This window comes from Bos indicus x Bos taurus, chromosome 4 (genome assembly GCF_003369695.1).
Source record: "Bos indicus x Bos taurus breed Angus x Brahman F1 hybrid chromosome 4, Bos_hybrid_MaternalHap_v2.0, whole genome shotgun sequence".
Classification (NCBI taxonomy): domain Eukaryota; kingdom Metazoa; phylum Chordata; class Mammalia; order Artiodactyla; family Bovidae; genus Bos; species Bos indicus x Bos taurus.
Window position 1 is genome coordinate 52,276,806 of NC_040079.1, and position 21,434 is coordinate 52,298,239.

A 21,434-nucleotide genomic window follows, 5' to 3' on the forward strand; every position below is an offset into this window, starting at 1 on the left:
TAATTGATTTTTCCATCTTCCTTGATCTGGAAGGAATTGTATCAATTTCCAGGACGTCATAAAACAAAATATTTAAAGTATGTTTCAAATAATAAAAAAAAGAAATTCTTAACTTAATAAAGATGTGGAATTCATTTATGAAAAAAAAAAACACTGGCTGTGGACCAATAGGCCAGAGAGTCTGCCAGAAGTCTGCAGTAGACAGTCATTCTTGAATGTCCACTCTCTCCCTCATCACTCCTGAGCCCACTCCATATTAAGAAAATGAATTCTCTCAGCTGCACTGGACTTGGAAATCACTGATTTTGTTTACTTTGTTTTTGAGTGAAAAACCAGAAGATCTTTTTTTCCGTTTTCTGCCTTATAAGGAAAGCAGTTCACAGCACTTATAACTATAGTTCTTCTTGTCTTATTTTAACTAAGCAAGTTTTCTTGGCATATATATTTGATGCTTGGGAACCTTACATAGAAGTTATGGCTTTTGACCCTCTGGAGAGCTTCAATAATTGAAATCATTGGCAAAAAAGGAAAATACCTAACTATCCTAAGAAAGCTTCAACATTAACCTAAAGCAAAAATTAGAAGCCCTGGAATGAGCATCCCCATTAGGCTTTTGTGCTTTTCAAAAGAAATAGCCTCAAGTGTCAGACTATCAGAAAGATCTATTACTAACAGCATGTAGGTGAATATTCTGATACTCACTTTGGATCAATCATCTTAACTTCTAGAAACCTTTCCAGCTATATTATGGTATTCTCTTTTCTCTTCCATCTAAATGGAGTGGAACATTCCAGAAAGTTAGAACATAGTTTCTCAATGGTTAAAAAAAAAAGTCAGAATCACTTTACCTTTGACAGTCAAAAGATACATAGCCCCTGCCATCAGGAAGCTAGGGTCTCATGGGAAAGACTGACACTAAATAATCATACCTGTAAAAATATTGTTAGACAGCACGAAGGAAAAGCACATGGAACTATGCAGCCTTCTAAATTAGAGGCACCTGGAATTTGAGGGTCAGAGAAAACTTTAAGAAAGTGATATTTAAACTGAGATTGAAAAGATAAGTAAGAGCTGGTCAATAAAAGAGCAGATGGATAAGCATTCCAGGTAAAGGCATTAGGATGTATTCACCTTCTTGGGTAGGAAAGAGCTTGACACATTCTAGGAAATGAGTGAAAACCAGAATGGGTGAAATGTATCAAGTCAGGTTGGAGAGTAGCACTGCAGATATAAAAGAGGTAGAATGCTTAGAGGATGTTTTTATTAAATTCTAAATGCTGAGCAAAGTCATGGAAGAAGGTTGAGGAGGGAAATGTCATGATTAGATCATTCTGGCTGTGATGCCGAGGTTGGCATGGAGGGGAGTAAAATGGGAGGTAGAGCGTGTGGGAAGAACCAAGTGAGAGGGGATGGTATTTTGGACTAGGATCTCGGTAGTGGGGACAGAGCCAAGTGGATGGAGTCCAGGTCTATTTTGAGAGTGGAGAGAATAGAACTTGGTGAATGACTTGAAGCAGAGGATGAGGGATGTGAAAGTTAATGCCTGGATTCCATGAATTCACTGCTATCAAATATATTTAAGGAAATATAGGACACTTTCTAGGGAAAAGATTCTAAAGAGGATACATTGTATTATTTAGGAGTCTCTAGGAAAAAAGAACCAATAGGCAGTACACTATGAAAATATATATGACATTATAAAAAACTGGCTTACAACAATCAAAGAGGCCAAGAAGTCCCGTGCTCTTATCCCTGCTAGCTGAAGTCCTAGAAAAGCCAGGAGTGCAAATTTCAGTCCAAATTCACAGCTCTGAGAATCAGGAACACTGATATGGTTAGTGTCAGTCCAGGGGCTGGAGAAGGCTGATGTCCCAGCTCAACCCGTCTGACAGAGGGGTGGGGGAAGGGCTACAGTCAGCCTTTTCCTTTTTTTGTTCTTTTTAGGCCTTCAGCAGGTTGAATGATGCTTACATACCATGAGGAGGGCAATCTGCTTTACTCATTCACCAATTCAAATGCTAGTTTCTTCCAGAAACACCTTCACAGACACACTCAAAAATAATGTTTAACCAGATATTTGCACATCCACGGCCCAGTCAAGTTGACACATAAAATTACCATCTCAGGCACCACAGACAGGGTGCCATAGGGCTGAACCTAGGCATTTAGGGAATACTATCTCAGCTCTTAAACGGATAGGGTCAGATAGCATTTACTCCTCAGCAGTGAAAATGTTTTTTCTAGCAAGTCACAGACTTGCAGGATTTTTGTCATTCTCCGAACTGTTCTGTTGAGTCCCAGGCCCCAAGGGCCTCAGGCACCCCAGTGAAAAGACAGAACTGCGTATTTGGGGACCTGGCCTACCTTTCTCAAAGAATATTATTTGTGTAATAATTGACTAATTCTAGTGTACAGAAGAGTGAACCCTTTATTTTATGCTGATTAAAATGATCATTTTTCATATGCGAGAAGGAACCACCCCGCCACCCACCCCTCAGGACTTGTGGTTCCTGTCCTCCTTGGCTAAACAGTACCCACACCCAGGCGTCTTTGGAGCCGGCCTCTTGTTCAGGAGAAAGGCAATGTGCAGAAAAGGCTAGCGTAATTACCCACTTGTCCCTGCTTTGAGGAAAAGCCCCTCACAGCTGATGCACTGCGTCCCTTAAAGAAACAGTTCTGGGCCTCTCCATAAGCCAGGTTACCCTCTCTTGATCATATCTAACCATATACTTCTAGAGTCAAAATGTCCTTGAAGATTGTTGGCTCAGCCTCTTTATTTAATCCATGAAGAAATGAAACTCTTGAGGACACAGCCCATGATCCCCAGACAAACCGGTAGCTGAGAAAGTGGCATACTTTCTGGGATATTCAGATGCAAAGCCAAGGACTCAGTTACCTCACTGCATCTTTTTATCATCTTTAGATTGACACATTCTGTTCTGGTGAGCCACTGGTTTCCCAGGGCCCGAGGAGAAACCAAGCTGTCGTCACAAGTCACTGCAGGGATTTCTTGGGAGAACAGTGAACTCCTATGAGCAAGCATCCTGTGGCACGTGTCCCTTAGATGCACTGACAGTCACTTTCTATTTCTGTTTCTAGTAGGGACTGACTGTCGATAGCTAAAATTGACATTTACTGTGACTATAACCCTACCACAAATTAAAATCAGATCCATGTCCCTCTGGGGAAGATGTTTATTAAGCTGTAAGAAGACATCTGAAATGATACCAAATTACATTTAAACTTGAAACCCCAAATACCACATTTGTTTGGGAGCATGAATAGGGCTGTCTGGGGAATAATATGGGAAACTGAGCAAGTCACTCTCTTTGGCAAAGTGGAAGGCCACCGGGGAAGGGAAAAGTGCCTTAGAAGAGATGCTTTATACATAAACCCCTGTGTGGCTTTTAACTAATCATTTAAGCCTAAACAAAATTTCCTCCGGAATGAACTTAAAGGAAAAATAAGCCCTTTAAAACTTCCCTGCCTTTAAAGAACAGACACAGATGTTCCAATTGTTTTTATAAATACACTGAGAAGGAGGTTGAAAGAAATATCACAATAAAAAAAGCCTACCAAAATGCAAGCCTGTGTTCCAGAGTTTGACCCGGCTATTACAGACAAAAGCATGTTTGGGACCAAAAGTCTTTATATCACTTTTGCCTTTTAACATGTAGTTGTCTGCCGTCTGTGGGTGTTTGTGTGCAGTAGATGTGTTTATGCACATAGTACGGTCACGATCTCAATCTCTGAGTTTAGAATCAACTCTGTCCAAAGGGAAGCTATAACTCAGTGGCTTCTTTGCCTGTGTCCAGTCCATGTGTAGCTTTGAAAATAGCAAAAGCCCAGTTGCAAGGCTCTTTGAGATCCTTGGATGCAAAGTGCAAAGTGCATGCCAAGTGTCATTATTATGAACTTTATTGCTACTATTTTATTAAGTGTTTCAGACTAATATCAATTTAGCTTCCTGTTAAGTGCTACAAAGTGGGAGAACTTGAAAGGAGGCTTGGGAAAGACTGCCCAAGGAGGACACACAAGTTTCCTAGAAACTCTACCCCTCCCCCAATCCTCCTTTTTCAAGTCAATGATAAGTTGACTGTCCCTTCAGGATAGTATTTCAAGTCATCACAGTCCTTAAAAAGAAGACCTGTCATGGCTGTGTCATGGGGCTCCTGCTGCCAGGAAGTGAAACACCATGTACAGGGAGGTCACCTCATTAAGTCATTCGACAGACTTCCACAAGGCTCCTACTGTGTGCCGGTCCATCCCAGATGACACTGTCTCTCCAGTTTAAGGGAGAAACTGAGGCATGCTGTGAGAGCACATAGCAGAGACTAGCCTGGGCTGGAGAAAGCAGTCGGTTTCTCTAAGAAGATGATCCAGCAGGATACACCAGGACTCACAATAATGGGAAGGACATTCAGATGCCGCAGAGAGGCTGTGTGTTTCTGTCTTTTCCCCAAACCACATCACCTTGGAACTTAGGAGAATATAGCTTTACTTTGTATATTAAAATGACACTAGCAATAATTTTATTTTCTAAAATAGACAAATCATTTCTTGAATAGAATATACACTGACCATCCTCCAAGGGCCAAGCGCACACTCAATACTATCTCATATATGATTGTCGGATCATCCTCCCAGCACATCTGTGAAGTGGGGATGGCCACCCTCTTTTGCCTCTGAGAAAGTAGAGAGGCTAAAGGATTTGTGCAGAGCGCACACTTGTGGTCCGTGGCAGGGCCAGCAGATGACACAGAGCCTGTGCCTGGTCAGCTGCACGAGGCTGCTTTATGCGATTTACTAGTTAATGATGGCAGCCAACATTATCTCTATCATTTCTGTCAGCCACTCTGACTGAAATAAGTGAAAATAATAGACCTAATTTAGGACTAGGAGAGGCCTGCCAGTTCTTCCTCCTCCTCCCTGGAAACCCTGCCAGATGGGGACGAATCTATTTTTTAAGAGTCTAATAAGAGGAAATACCAAAACCTCAGTAAGCCATTTAATTGTTTTACACTGTTTATTCTCAGGAAATATTCTGTCTTTTGACTTAAATCCCATGTGCTGCTGTCTTATTATTGTTATTCTGCTTCAGTTGGATTTGAAAGTAACTGGTCACCATTCTCTAATATAGTCATTTAAAAATTTGAAGAACTTTATCATCATCTCCCTGTCTTCTTGTTCCTTTTACTTTCCCATGTAAAAAGAAATAGTTCTTCTGGCCCTTCAGTATTTTTCAGTGTTTCTTTAGAACCTTCTCTAATTCCTCCATACCTTCCCCTTCTCCCTCCCCCAGCCCCTCACACCCTATCCCATGTATTTTTGTTATTTGATTACAGCCTAGGTTTAGAATCTGCAGCTGTCTGTTAGCATGTAACCCAGTGAGGAGTTTGCCAGACCTAAGGCAATGTCTCTTTCCTTGTCTGTGTTTCCCTGGAGAACCAGTAAGTTACCCTGGAGCATTCCAGGTACTTTATCCTTGAAAACAGAACTTGAGAAATCAAGCTTGTAGCAGCCTAAGGTTGCAGAGTCTGCGTGTGTCACAGAGTCTGTGGGTGTCATCTCAGCTGCCCGAAGCCACTCTTACATCGTTGACACATCCTCTCTCCTGCCAGTATATCTGTGGAGTTAATCATTTCTACCACCTCCTCCTAAAGAGCTGAAATCACCCTGGCAAGTGGCTGTGGGGAGGTGGGTGGAAGGACTGTCATAAATTTGGTTTCCCAGGAGAGGTATTTGAAAACTGCCTAAGAGACTGTGCCTCACAATCCAAGAAGAGGTTAGATAAAGGCGTTAGTAAGGGTGACCTAGTGGGGAGGCTTGCAAAATGCAAGGATGAGTACACGTTGCCCATATGATCTTTTCAAGGGCTCTTCTGTTTTCTCTGGTGGAAATCTTTTGCAGTTGGAGCTTCTGTCATTCAGCAGCAAAACTAAGCAGTCTGTTTGGAACATAGGTATTGGGAGATTGTGCTGGGTGTGGATTCCACTACAGATTACTCATTGAACTATTGTAGCCGACAAGCTGAGAGTCCAGAAGAAATCAAAACCAAATTGCTGACTTAGAGTTGGAGGAAGGGGATATCTCTAAGCAAAGGGAGCTCTCTGCCTCTACACAACGTCTGAGCAAGTGTGTTAGTGAATGTTTTCATGAATTATTCATTTATGGTGAATGAATGCAAGCAGCAGTCCCTTGTAAACGACAAGGCTTATAATCAGAGGGCTACTTATTTGTCCTTAGGAAGCAAGGAGGAAGCTTATTAACATCTCACAAACAGGAAGAAACTTTACTTAGAGATATGTTTCTATGGAGGAAAAATTTCCCTCTAGCCAGCCAAAGAGATATATATCATTTATTTGAGCCTGCATTTAAAACCATCTTTTATGTCTTTTGAGCTGCATGTACTTGCCTTTTCTAAGTGTAACTTTATGAATAATTGATAACAACTGACAAGTTATTGGCTAATTGAAAAACCATCCCTTCATGTCTTTTAAGTCTGATCCGTGGTTAAAGCCAAACTGTTCAGGCATTTAGGATATTTTAAAAAGGGTCTTTATAAAGAAAAGAGCCTTTAACTCTTTACAAAGAAAAAAATATCAGAATTTAAAAATGATTTTTTTTTTTTTTACAAAAGTACTTCAGAAACCAATCCAACCATGTTTTTGGTTAACTTAAATGAACCAGGCTGACTGCATGACTAATTCATATTAATGGTGCAGAAATCAGTCATTAAAGAAAAAAAAAAAAGATTGATCTACTAGTCTCAGCAGAATGGCCATAAATTCACCTCTCCCCTTCTAGTACTACTTTCTCTTTTTAAAACATTTGAAAGCACTAGTAAATACCTCCTTTGCCTGAGTAGATGCAGCAAGCATGCTGTAAAACCCAGCAAAGGCTCCAGCAGAATACAGCTCTGTTAGCTGTATGACATTGTATTACCACTGCCGACTCTCTTGCAGTCAGGCTTTCATTGAAAGAAAAAGAAGTTACATTTCCAAGATATCAGATACTATATCTGTTATATAATACAGTGCATATATTGCAGTAATACTAAATTGATTTTTCTAAAAGAAAAATGGTAAATGCATGGTAAATTTAATTTAATTTAATAAAAATTAATTTCCAACATCCCTGGTGATAATGATTACAAAAGTGTTCTTGTTAGTATCAATAAATCAGTGCAAAGCAGAGATGTTCAGCTGACCACGGTGTGGGTGTCACAGGTACCTCTGAGCCCAGAGCTCTGAACATTATAAAGTGCAACCTTATTGCAGGGCGGGCATCCAATTTTTTAAATATTATATAGATTAGGGACAGATGAGTGTTCCTGAATTATTCATAGCCTTGTCTTAAGAAATGCCCCAAATGTAATGTCAAATAAGAAATTAATTTAATTCAGGCAAAAATAAATGGGTCTAGAGCTCACCTGAAACTTGAGTTTAATCTAAGGGACACTGATTAAAAAGTACAGATTACCTTGGAGGTAACCGGTTATGCTGTTCAAGAACAGAAATGGGTTATATTAAGTTGCTAATGTAAATTGGAGTTTCACAATTTGTAAATCAATTAAGTTCATATTAATTAGAGATAATTTATTGAACACTGTTCTTGCCATGTCTTTTGCTAGTCAAAGAGATCCTCAATATCTATGTTTTCATTAATTTGAGAAATATTTATTAAACATCTATTTGGTATCATGTACTTTCTTAAATTTCAGATGTGTCTGCACAGGTAAACAAAGCAGATACAATCTCTGACTTATGAAGTATATGGTCTAGTTGGGAGCAGAGACATTTTAAAAAATTCACTCAAAATTTTTAATGAATTATAATGGAGAAGCAGAGATGGTAAACTCCAAAAGGCCATGAATGCATCTGTTTTGTTCATCATCCTATTGTTGCCAATTGGACATATGTAAATGAATTCTTGTGCAAGTGATCTGATTTACCAAACAAGTTTTCCCCTCTGAAATTAAAGTGTATAGGGTCCAAAATGTATTAGGTACTCAGTTGATTTTTTGATGATTGATTGAATAAATGGGGATACGTGTTACTAGGGAAGAGTGCAGGGTACACTAAAGAGCACTCCAAAAAAGTGCTTGTTTTCCCAGTTATTGCTTCACCCATCCTGGTGTAATCGCCCAGAGAAGATTGTAGGATTACTTACGTCAATGGTCTGTGGCAGGAAGAAAGACAGTGCTTTCATAAAGCTGGAAGAAAATCATTATGGCAGATGTGTGGAGCCCATGGCCATGAGCTGGGGAGGTAGTGAAGGATCAGATGGTTCAGGGCTGTGGAGCTGCATTGAGTTCTATCACAAGGATATGGGCTTATTAGTATCTCTGATGAGCCAGAGCATTTGCTGTTTTGCTTTGGCTAGTGTACTAGCTTTTCAAGACACGATGGAGTTGAGGGGCTGGGTCGAGGATAAGATGAAAATACTAAGGCAGGATTCTCTTCCTGGATGCCCAAATGTTGTGTCACCAAAGGAAAAGAGACAGAGGGACAATTCTCTCAGGGAGATTCCCGATCTTTATCAGAGGTCCTGTCTTGAGCCTGAGGAAGCTTAAAAAGGGAAATATATTTTAATTGAATTCTGCTGATGCTTTGGTGCCTTTTCTCAAGCTAACTATTTCTACTTCTTTGTAGAATTTCTACTTTCAAATTCCTTATTTGTTAAAAGGGGAAATACTGTATTCCCCTGCCAGCCAGCTTCAGGAGCTTTGCCATAAGACCTGGTACAGAGCATGAGCTCATTCTGAAAGATACAAGTAATACGATGTCTTTGAGAATGGGGGCCAGATAGCTTTCTTGTTTCCCCAGTTATTACTTCTGTTGGATTTCTGTCATTGTTTTCAGGAAAAACAAAATACTGAGGACTGATCTCTCAGGAACTAGTTTGGTTCCATTTTGAGGAAATATTTTCAAGGCTCCTTTCTGAGAAATACTGTGAAGTCATTTTGCAATTCTGTAAAATCATTGGTGGGAAGAATCCACTTGACTTCATAGAAGAGTTTGGGATTCTAAAGTTAATGCATTTTAAAACAAATATATAGGTATGGAGTTTGGAACATTTTTACATTTGTTAGATTGTAGTTCTTCAGTTAAAGCTAAGGATGGATATTCTTTAAGATTTCAGCCTTACTCACTGCTTTCACTGCTGTGGGTCTGGATTCAATCCCTGGTAGGGGAACTAAGATCTCTCCCCAGCACATATAAACACAACAGAAGATTCTAGCCTTAAGCCACAGTTTCTTGATTGAGTATAGTAATCAATCTGTTGTTTGGGTAGTGTCTCAGAATAATAATAATAATAGAAACAAAAATAACCACAACTAAATTTTAAGCATATTCAATATATTTAACATATGATAACTCATTTAATGCCATGAGATAAATATCTCTCTCACCCCATTTTGCAGTTGAGAAAACAGAGGTACAGAGAAGTCAAGTAACTCTGCCCAAGGTTTCATAGCTAATAAGTGGCAGAGCTGAGATTCCAGTTTTGGCAGACTAGCTCCTAAGCCCATGTTCTTCAGTACCCCATTTTATAATATATTTAGTACCTAGGGAAGAAATCCGGAGAAAGCAATGGCACCCCACTCTAGTACTCTTGCCTGGAAAATCCCATGGACAGAGGAGCCTGGTAGGCTGCAGTCCATGGGGTCGCTAAGAGTCGGACACAACTGAGTGACTTGACTTTCGCTTTTCACTTTCCTGCATTGGAGAAGGAAATGGCAACCCACTCCAGTGTTCTTGCCTGGAGAATCCCAGGGACGGGGGAGCCTGGTGGGCTGCCGTCTATGGGGTCGCACAGAGTCGGACACGACTCAAGTGACTTAGCAGCAGCAGCAGGGAAGAAATCAACTACATGGTCTTTCCATTTCACATTCTATTTGATTATCCTGGCAATTTGCTTTCTTTACAAAACAAGAATTTATATTTCTTTAAAAAATTTCACTTAGGAGAAGAATAAATATTTCTCACTACAAACTGCCTTCTCTTTAGATTTAAGAGTTTAACATTCCCCTCTTTGTTTTAAAATATAAATTTATTTATTTTAATTGGAGGCTGATTACTTTACAATATTGTATTGCTTTTGCCATACATCAACGTGAATCCACCACGGGTGTACACGTGTTCCCCATCCTGAACCCCCCTCTTTAACTCTTCAGTCTCTGTATCCCAGACAGAAATTAGTGTGGTAAATTAGGCCACAACAGTTCATTTAAGAAGATTCAAAAGAAATACAACTTTCTTTTCATAAGCAAATACAAAGATAGTGGGCAGCAAACTTTCTCTAATCTGTGTGTGAACTCATGTTATATTTAAATGAGAATGAAGTGTGGGCTCCATAGAATGGATTGGATCCATTTTCAAGAATTTCTCTCACTTTTTAGGACACCTTCTATTTGGAATTTAATAACTAAGCACTGTATGAGCTCAATTTCATTTAATATAGATACACTGACCACCTACTTTGTGCCAGGTGCCAGGTTAAGTGCTGTGGACACACCAGTGAGCAGTAAAGAATACCCTTATCACTATAAAACATATAGCCTCACTAGATTAAGAACATATCACTTTCAGTTCAAGTCCTAGAATCTGAATTTTAGAGCTTCGGGGGATTTCCAGATGGCCTGTAGTCTGATCCATTCATTAAACAAATGATGAGATGGAAAGCCTAAAAGTTAATTAAGAAAGTTTCTTCTCCAGAATCAGAAACTCTAATAGCAATGGCATCTGTATCTCCTGCTCCTTGCCCACCATTCCTGCTGTTTTTTTGCTTTCAAGGTTTTTTTTTTTACAGTCTGCCCCCACCCTCAACATCAGGTTCTTTTGTTGTTGTTGTTGTTTTGTTTTGTTTTTTATCTGCTCTAGATTTCTTAGATGGCTGTGCCCTGACTTTGATGCTAATATTGCTCTTCCAATTTTCCAACCTAATTTTTTTCATCACTTATTTTTTCCCTTTGCCTGTCCACATACCTGGCCTATCTGCCTGTCTTAAGAGTTTAATAACTGATCCCAGGAGGTAATGGATCTGGTGAAGAACTGGGAAAGAAGAGCAGTCTGCTGTGACTCTCCTGAGATCTTGCAAACAAAAACAATGGCCCTTGGCTCCTTAAAGATAGTGGGCTTGCACAAGGGCAGGGAAGACCAGCAGACTTTACTGATACTCCTAGACTGGATGCCATCCTTTGGAGGGAAAAACAAGGACATGAAATCTCTTGCTGTGGTACCTATCATTCTGCTAAGGACAATGAAAACAGTCTGTCATCCCTGACATCTTAATTGAAAGAAAATCTTACATAGATTTCAGCCGTAAGCAGTATGTTTATACAAGTGTATAAAAGAGGAATAATCTGTCAAGTTGGAAAACTCTTAATGCTATAGGACTCAGTTTCATAATTGAACAATCCAACATGAGCTCACACATCTTACCTTGTTCCATGCCTCAATAATTTTTAGTAGAAATTCTTTACCTAGAGGCATATGCTTATTAAAAAGGAGGCTCGGCTTGCAAGTCTGGAATTATTAGCTCATGGCAACAAGCCTGCACTGGAGCAAAACTGTTGAGTCTTTGTTTTCACAACTTTACCACAATTTGCCATCTTATTTTCAGAGCCTTGCTGATGCGTTGTTTGGGAAGTTTTTTTTTCTTTAAAGGAATAAAACAAAATTTCACATGGATGAGTGACTTCTCATGTTAGCAGAATTTTACTACTTCACTGGAAAGTTCAGGCAGCAGTGTGAATATCAAAGGAAATGGGCCATGGATTTATTTTAGTATAATAAAAATCAATAATACCTTAGTTATGGGAGGCATCAAGGTGTGATGGAGGAAGCCCTCTATTGCAAGTTGAATGTAAGTCGTACTTTTTTTCATGACCCATATGACCTTGGGCAAACTTAAATGTTTCTGAATTCATCTTACTCCTGAGTAACATGGGAGTAATAGGACTTACCTACCACACTGCATTGTTTCAAGTCCCATGAAGGTGAAAATATTTAGAAAAATATGAAGCAACGTATAAGTGCAATATGAAAATTTTATGAGTGTATTAAATAATAACTATTTTTATATGTATGAAGGGAATTAAACAATGCAAGTATTCCAATAACACTTAGCTTCAGTGATCTAAATATTCTGGACAAATGATTATTTCTCAAGCCAAGCTACATAATTACCTCATTCTAGGCCTTTGTATAGCTAGTGATTGGGTAGGCATAGGGTTTTATTGTTGCTGTTGCAGTTTTTTTAATTTTAAAAGCCTATGTAAGAAGTCTAGGAAATTCTATTGGTTTTGTAGGTGGGGTTGGGGAAATTACTTACAGAATCTGTGTAAAACAGTAATTCAAAATTATTCAGAATTCAAACATACAGGCTTCCCAAATAACTGTTTTCCCTTCCGCTGTATTTTGCCAATTTGTCTGATTGGTATCATTGGTAATTATTATTATAGTCCCAGGGGAACCTCGTACCCTGAAAAATTTTCTTAATTAATGAAGGAATATTTAATATTTAAAAATCTAGGAGATTTATGCATGGTGTGGAAATAACTGACCTAATAAGAGCACTGAATTAAATGAAACATACTATTCCCCAATTATTCTATACAACTGGGAGTTTCCCACAGTTTGGGAGAAGAATGAAAACTTATTTTAAATTTAATTGCTTTTGCATATTCATTTGCATCACCATTAAGTTGTTTAATTGATTTCTTTAAAAAAATAGACCATCAATAAAAGCTGATAACCAGGATTATCATTAATATGTTGGAAACAAAATGTAAATGATGATAATGTGTTGCCCTTGCTTATAAGGATGATACTTCACATCAACATAATCAAATATTTTTAGTTGTTTTTGATAACAGTTCTCAAGTGGCCCTAACTGTCTATACTCAAATTATTACCCTGGTGACTAGAGGGGCAGGCATATGGTTGAAGACTGTATGTATGTATATATAGATTTATGTATGATATGTATGTATGTATATAGATATCTATATCTATTTATCTGGATATTTTTTAATGAATGGATGGATGTATATTTAACTATCTGTAGGGTCTCGTTATGAAACTGGGGAGTTCAGATTATTAATCTTATACTTAGAAGAAGTGACCATTATTAAACATGCTACACTTTGATATATAGCTATTTTCTTTTTAGCAAAGGTCCCAAACAAAACATTAAGACTGAAGAATAAAAAACAAAAGTTGTCTGTTGGTCAAGCAGCATTTTATACTTCTCTGACTTGAGCTCTGAGTATCAGAGACTTTTGACCCAGTGATATTACAACTATAGAAATTTGGAGTGATTGAAAGCAGCCATTTCCTAGACTTATAAAAGCTGAAGGGCCGTCAAAGGCCTTGCTAATCCTTACTGTTCATCTGTACTACAGAGGTCCCAAGTGTACATGTCAAGAAATATCCATAGTACTTCATTTGCTTTTCTAAAAACACCCATGTCATTGTTACAAGCTTCTCAGCTTAGCCTATCTATATAACCACTCACACACATCCTGTTAATAGAACTGGTTGTAATTTGTGTACATCACCATAAACTCTGTGTAAAACTTTTATATTTTCTTATATTTTCAAATACACAACTTCCTAAACATATATATCTAGGACTAACTTAGGACTAATCCTTCTATGATATGTGTGACTGTGATAGCTAGCCGTGTTTCCAATGGAGATTTCAGGCAAAAAGAATGGAAAACTGAATCTTCTTTGGAATCATAACAGCAATGTGAAGGAAGAATATCTTGGCATTCTTTCCCCCAGTTCAGGCTCTGTGAGTCACCCATGGGAGGCACATGAGCTCCAAAGAAGAGGTTCTTCATGCTGTCCTTCCCTGAAACACAGGAAGGCATTGCCCTGCAGAGAACATCTCTCTGCAATCTTTACCCAGCTCTTAGCTTAAGAGATTTTTTTTTTTTAAGAAAATACATTAATTTGGGAAGCACTATTTTTCTGTCATGGCATTGAGGATAAGATGCTTTCACATGAAGACTCAGAGGTTCTGAGGGGTGTTTATTTATTTGTTTGTTTTGTTTGTTAAGTCATTACTTCAATGGTTTGACATTTATATGGCTCCCCAGAGTAAGAGCATCAGGATATTGAGAATTGAGCCAAGGAGGTTATTTGTTTGCCATTTTTAATAAACACAAATAATTCCCCTTTTCCCTCAGCCCCACATTCCCTGGCTCATTAAATCAATTTAAGGCTCTTAAATTTTTTTCTGGCAAATTGAAGCAAAAGAACTATGTACTCCCCCAAGGAAAGCTTACCCGAGACCTGCAGATCAGGCTGAAATCAATTTCTGTCAAAGAGTCTAACACCTTGAGTTATTACAAAGAGGGGTCAGGAATTGGGGGCTGGGCCCCAGACTCGCCCCAAGAAAGACTTGTTGCATCGTGTGAACCGTGATCTAGCTATTTTGGTTTGTGACCTGGCTTTGTGTTTTTTTCCCACTCAAAGTGGAGAATTATGAAAAAGTCACAACAGATTTCTATTGGGAAATTATGAATGAAGTTGGCTCTGCAAATCCAGAGAGTGAAAGTATATCCAGAGGAAAGCCAGGCAGGCTTCCAGGCAGAAGTTTGGGAGAATGTTATAAAACAAATGCACACAGGTCTCAGGCTCTAAGATCCTCCAGAGGGCAGAGACCTCAGAGTAAACATGCAGGATGTACTACCAGGTCCCTTCTCTTTCCTAAGAGGCAAGGGTTGTAGGAGATTTACTGGCTTGTTGTCTATTGACTATCAGTTAGATAACAGAGGTCAGGAAATGAAGTGGAATTTGATGTATTAACTAGGAAGCAGCAAAGGAAGCCAGGCTTGTATTTTATTTGTTATTATTTCCCTAATATCCTCAATTATGTGGCTCCCATCAGGGAATCTGATCTGCTGCTCATGTAATGGTATTGTCCCCACTGGTTCTGGACTTGAAAAACTGGCAGTGAATCCCCTGCCTAGAGTATCAGGAATAATGTTTGCTATTTTTTCTTTCTTTTTTTGTTCCCAGGCCTGTCCCAGGCTCTCTATCTTCTCTGCTCCATCTTCACAACAGACAGAGACAGCCCATGCCAGCCTCCATGCCTGGGACCCTGCCCAACCCTACAATGCCGGGCTCTTCTGCCGTCTTGATGCCAGTAAGTTCTTCTTTCTGCTGAGGCTTGCCCCATTTGGAAAAGTACAGGAAGTGTGCAGATCTAAGCTGATGGGGAAGGAAAGAGCTTCTTATGGATGGAGAGTTGAGCTGGGTGCCAGTTTGCTCTAAGTGCCTAGTTGTGTATCCTTGGGGATCTTGCTGGCTTCTCCATCCTTCAGTGCTTCCATAATGAGGCATGGTTTCATCTTCTTGCTGGTGACAAGTGAGTTTGTAGTACTCAGGGAATGGGATTTGTCCAGGGACATGGGAGTGTATGACTACTCCAAAGTCTATAGCTTGGGTTACATATAGTGTCCTTAAATTGCCAGTGAGTGGTCTAGCTGGGACTCAGAGTGATAATGACAATAATAACAATAATAATGATGGTACGTAATAAGTGCTAACACATATGCATGCATATTATGTTTTATTAATGATGCTAGCAGCATTTACTGAATGCTTACCTTGTGCCGATCACTCTCTGACCACTCCATTAACCTGTGAAACAACCCTCTCAGGTACGTACTATTACTATCCCCATTTGTGAATGAAGAAAGTAAGAAGGCAAGAAACGAGCTTGGCTGAGAAGCAGTGCCATTGAGTTTCAAACCTAGGAGTTCTCTCTCAACCACTACATGATCCATACATTCTCTCCTTTCACTCACAACAAATCTCTGAGGTATGCACTGTTCTTACCCTTACTTTGCAGAAGAGGAAACCAAGGCACAAGAGGCTGAGAAAGGTGGTTAAGCGACAAAGTCAGTAAGAGCTTATTGTTGTTCATTCACTAAGTTGTGTCCGATTCTTTGTGACCCCATGAACTGCAGCACGCCAGGTTTCCCTGTCCTTCACTATCTCCCTGAGTTTGCTCCAATTCATGTCCATTGAGTCAGTGATGCCATCCAACCATCTCATCCTCTGTGACCCCCTTCTCCTCTCGCCCTTAATCTTTCCCAGCATTAGGGCCTTTTCCAGTGAGTCAGCTCTTCGCATCAGGTGGCCAAAGTGTTGGCGCTTCGGTTTCAGTATCAATAAGAGCCAGTGAGTGACAGAATCAGGTTGTAGATCCAGGTGGTCTGACTTCTGAGTTATTACACTACACCTCCCTGAAAATAGTAGATTCACATAGAACGAAGATTCAGACTGTTTTAGAGCTAACCTGCTCTCCTGCCATGGGATCCCCACTGTGTATATCTTCATCCTCCCTGGCACTCTGCCTCAGTGCACATGCCTAGTGTTACCATTTTCAGGGACATAAGGGTTCTCGAAAGCCCTGGAGGTGACATGACAATTCAATTAAAATCCTCCCACCACAATATCGGGAATATTTTGCAGAACGTTTTTAGCATTCTAAGGAACTGTCTACATTTGCTATTTCAGTTTGTTCTCACAGCAGTCCTGTGGGAATATGACTGCAGTCATTATCAATATACTTACTTTACCAATGGAAAGCTGAGGAGTACGACATTGGAGGGATTTGTCTAATGTCACACAGCTTGTAATGGAAGAGTTACAAGTTACAAGTGACTAAGATACGCATCTCTCCTCATGTTTTGCAGCTCAGATCATCCCAGAATGAGGAATTTGCTCATTTATCTGGAAGCAGGGAGATGGAGAAAGGCTCGATGGCCCAACTGTAGAGACCTAGGTCTTCCCACTGTAAGTGTCAGGTAGTTCAGGCTAGAAAGATTCTTTGCAAAATGTCAGAAGGACAGCTGAGCTGGCTGACTACCTGCCTCGCTCCACCTTAAACATTTTGGATGAAGGAAAGCAGCACCACCCACACTGCAATCCTGGATTTCATTCAACCTCACCAAAATTGCAAGAGACTTCTACCACAAGCCGTTTTCATCTAGGCTTTAAATCCTTCATTTAAAATTGTTTCCTTTCAGAAATTCTAGGTGTTGTCCAGAAAAATATCACTGCAGTGATATTTTTTCCCAATTTGAATAAACTGTGTACCATTCCCAGGGGCAAAGGTGGGACATTTAGGCTGCAAAGACCCAGAGAAAAGGTTGCCTGGCACTGGTTTCCACCGTATCAGTTCATTGTACAATAGAGGAGTAGAACAGAAAACGAGTCTTTAAGGTTTTAACGAGAAGTCATATACTTGAAAATTTTTAAAAATGTTGGTGCTTCAGAATAGAAGCAAAGGATCAAGTACATGTTAAAGAGCTACTGTAGATAACAGAGTCAGAAGTTCAAACCCATGTCCGTGGTATGTACAACTGTCATGAAAATAGTGTCCATCTAGAGTGGCGATTCTTCACTGGAATCAGTTTTGTCCTCCAAGGGATGTTTGGCAATATCTGAAGACACTGTTCATTGTCACAACTTGGGAAACGTGCTGTGGGCATCTAGTGGGTCTTGGTCAGGGATGCTAAACAGTGTACAATGCATAGGACAGTTACCAGGACAAAGACTTATTTGGCTCAAAATGTCAATAGTGCCAAGATTGGGAAGCCATTATCTGGAGTGACACTAATGTAACTAATGAAAATGAATGCAAGATATCTAAAAGCACATACTAAGAGTTTTCAGTTCAGTTCAGTCGCTCAGTCGTGTCCAACTGTTTGCAGCCCCATGAATCGCAGCACACCAAGCCTCCCTATCCATCACCAATTCCCAGAGTTCACTCAAACTCACGTCCATCGAGTCAGTGATACCATCCAGCCATCTCATCCTCTGTCGTCCCCTTCTCCTCCTGCCTCCAATCCCTCCCAGCATCAGAGTCTTTTCCAATGAGTCACTCCTCGCATGAGGTGGCCAAAGTACTGGAGTTTCAGCTTCAGCATCATTCCTTCCAAAGAAATCCCAGGGCTGATCTTCTTCAGAATGGACTGGTTGGATCTCCTTGCAGTCCAAGGGACTCTCAAGAGTCTTCTCCAACACCACAGTTCAAAAGCATCAATTCTTTGGCGCTCAGCTTTCTTCACAGTCCAACTCTCACATCCATACATGACCACTGGAAAAACCATAGCCTTGACGAGATGGACCTTTGTTGGCAAAGTAATGTCTCTGCTTTTCAATGGTCACTAAGAGTTTTAGGGCCTAGAAGTTTGGGCCCTTTCTTCCTCATTCTCAGGTTGCCAGCCCTTGTGCTGTAATTTTAGCTTGTCAAGCATGGACTTTCCGTAGAGTTCTTGTGTTCCCTGGCATAAAAGATTAGTTTATATCTGTAGGTGAAGGTGAGGTTCTTAACTTATTTGTGGTACATGCTGTTAGGCTATAAATTTCACAAAGCCCTAGGTCTGAAATAAATGATGAATCTGTTCATTCATTTATTTCTTAAACTTTTGTTGAGCTCCTTCTAAGGGCCAAGCTCTGCGCTAGATGCTGAAAATGTGGTGAAGGCGAAAATAGGCTTTGCCTTCCAGGAGTTCACTGGGTCAGGATTTCTGATCTTGAAAGTCACAAGCTGAAATTATTTGGGAATATGAATACCCATTTATGATTACAAAAGCCTAGTGGACTGCAGACATTTTTGGCTCCTGTTTTCCAACTTATTTCAAGGGAAAAGAAGAAGCTCAAAAAAGATGATATCCTTTACCTGGATGTTTTACGTACAGTGCTCAGTATTGCTTAGTATTCAGCAAAGCCACTCCCGTCTTCTGACCTCTTCATTCTAGTCCACTCATTAAAGCCACACTCATGGGCAGAGCGTTTATTAGCACAAAGCACCAAATAGTTGTTTTGAAGAGGCTCTTGGTAACCCCATATAATTACTTACGTGGAAAAATGCAATTTTTTTAAGATAGAGAAACCAGCCCTGTTTTTAGTATTCTGTTTAATTTGTGAGTCATAAGGTAGAAACAGTCATAGCCTGTAACTTTTCCAAAAAGTAGGCAGCATGGCTGACTCTGAATCCAGAAGCAGAAAGCAGGCTACTCTCACTTCTTTGTAAAATGGTGGCTCCAAAGCATGATGGAAAACCCTGGACAATCATGTGTCCTTCTGAACAATCCTCCTTCCGAAAACTGAAAGCAGAAACTCCTTTGGACTTTATTTCTCTTTGGGAGAAGGTCACTAATTGGAATAAAGGGTCAAATGCTATTCCCACTCTCCTACCCACCAGCCTCTAGAAAGTGGAAGTTATAAGTAATAAGCGTTTTTTAGAGAAATCTCAATGACTTAACAATTAGAGTACACAAATGTACTTTATTGCACTGAACTGTACACTTAAAAAGAGTTAAACTGGTAAATTTTAAGTTATGTATATTTTATAATGATTTAAAAAATAATAAAAAAAATTAGAATACTCAGGCTGCTTGAAGATTTAGGGGAATATGAGAATGAATGCAGCCAGCCCATATATTTTAATTCCAAAAAACATCATTTGGATTTGCAAAGTATTTGCATTGTATTAGGTGTTTTAGGGGATCTGGAGATGATTTAAAGTATAGGGAAGGGTGTGTATAAGTTTTATGCAATTACTATGCCTTTTATATGAGACTCGGGTACCTTGGAATTTAGTGTCAGAGGGGGGTCCTGGAACCAATCCCTGGGGAATATTGAGGGACAACTCTATTTTATTTTGCTGAACTGGTGCACACAAAAGGTTTTGCTAGAGTGGTCTAGAAAGTTCACCATCATTAAATAGCTCCTTTTTTTTTTTTTTAATTTGGTTTCTCCCAATGCTTTTATTTTTATTTATTTATTTTTTAAAAAGCAGTCTCTACTTTTATTTTATTTTATTTTTTTCAACTTTTTTTTAAAATTTTATTTTATTTTTAAACTTTACAATATTGTATTGGTTTTGCCAAACATCGAAATGAATCCGCCACAGGTATACATATGTTCAAAGCCATACACTGCTAGATAACTGATAAACTAATTCTGGCTAAGGTATGGCTGATGGTACTTCACTGTGATGTGATAGGAAGTGTGCCCCAATCATTCATGACAAGGCTTTTAGCAAGTACCTCTGCTCATCCACACATTGGTATCCTAACAACAACCCTGCCCTTGGGGTGGACACAGCAGGAATTGCAGTGATAATCTCAACAGTGGAAGGGACCTTAAAGGGTCCTTTTGTTCAACTATTACTCTCAACTCTTATCTGTGAGGTTTCTCTCCTGCACTGTTTGATGAGCTCCTTTGATAAGGAACTCTATTTTCTAAGACTACCTAGGCTAACTTTGAGCAGAAACCTGGTTCCCTAAAATTTCCAAACATTGTTTCCATTTCCATCCTTTGGCAAATGGAAAAACTTTTGCATTGAAGTAACTATTTCTCTCTTGAAGGAAGTCTTAATTATTTTCTGTATGATTTCAGTATTAAGTACACTTGCATTATTCCTGTTCTTCAAAAAGTGTTGGTTTTCTACTAAATGGAAAATGTTTGTCATACACAGTCTTTCTGACTGAAATAAAGATTTTTTTTACTGATTCATTTTTTAACAGGGACACCCTGGAGACAAAAGCTAGAACTCAATTCAGATATTGATAATCGAATGTTAATTCTAGACACAAGGGCAGGCTAGCAGGACAGTGGGGGGCGTTGATCACATGTCTTCAGTACCCACACTGCTTTCTTTACCTTCCAGAGCTCTAACCCTGCTGGGAGGCCTAAAGCTGCTGCTGTGTAGAGTCAGACAAGGTTAACAGGGAAGAGAAGATGTGCCAGGGGCAGCAGCTCAAATACCTCTGCTGAACCATTTTGATAGTGGTCATGAGAGTGACAGGAAGACACATCATCTTTAAGAGGGTGGCTTTTAAAATGAATTTTTTCTTACTGCTAAGATGATTCACATTGCAGTATAAAATTTGGGGAGAACACAAAAGCCACAGATAACTTGAGATAACCATTTGGTATATTCTATATCCTTCCAGCATTTTTCTAGGCATGTGTTATTCTCTTTATAGCTATGAAATGGAAAATCCCATGGACAGAAGAGCCTGGTAGGCTGCAGTCCATGGGGTCCCTAAGAGTCGGACATGACTGAACAACTTCACTTTCACTTTTCACTTTCATGCATTGGAGAAGGAAATGGCAACCCACTCCAGTGTTCTTGCCTGGAGAATCCCAGGGATGGCAGAGCCTGGCGGGCTGCCGTCTATGGGGTCACACAGAGTCAGATACGACTGAAGTGACTTAGCAGCAGCAGCTATGAAAATAAGCTTGATGAGTAGTATTCAGATTGTTTACAAAGTGAACACTTGTGGGAGTGTGCATGGTTTTGTGGAAGTATTGCCTGCTTTTGTTTGGAAATGATCTCCCATCACAATATCGTTCTCTTTGGCATTGGGCTTATTCTCTAAAACACGCGGC

The 21,434-nt window shown here is 39.6% G+C and overlaps 1 protein-coding gene across 4 annotated transcripts in view; it reads left to right on the forward strand.

Moving 5' to 3' along the window:
* The window catches only part of CREB5 (cAMP responsive element binding protein 5), a 438,988-nt gene that overhangs the window by 315,510 nt on the left and 102,044 nt on the right, over positions 1–21,434 (forward strand). For all 4 annotated transcript variants that reach the window (XM_027539413.1, XM_027539411.1, XM_027539412.1 and 1 more), the window contains one exon: positions 15,039–15,165. In XM_027539413.1, coding sequence (XP_027395214.1) covers positions 15,039–15,165 — 127 coding nt within the window. The remainder of the gene's footprint in view (positions 1–15,038; positions 15,166–21,434) is intronic.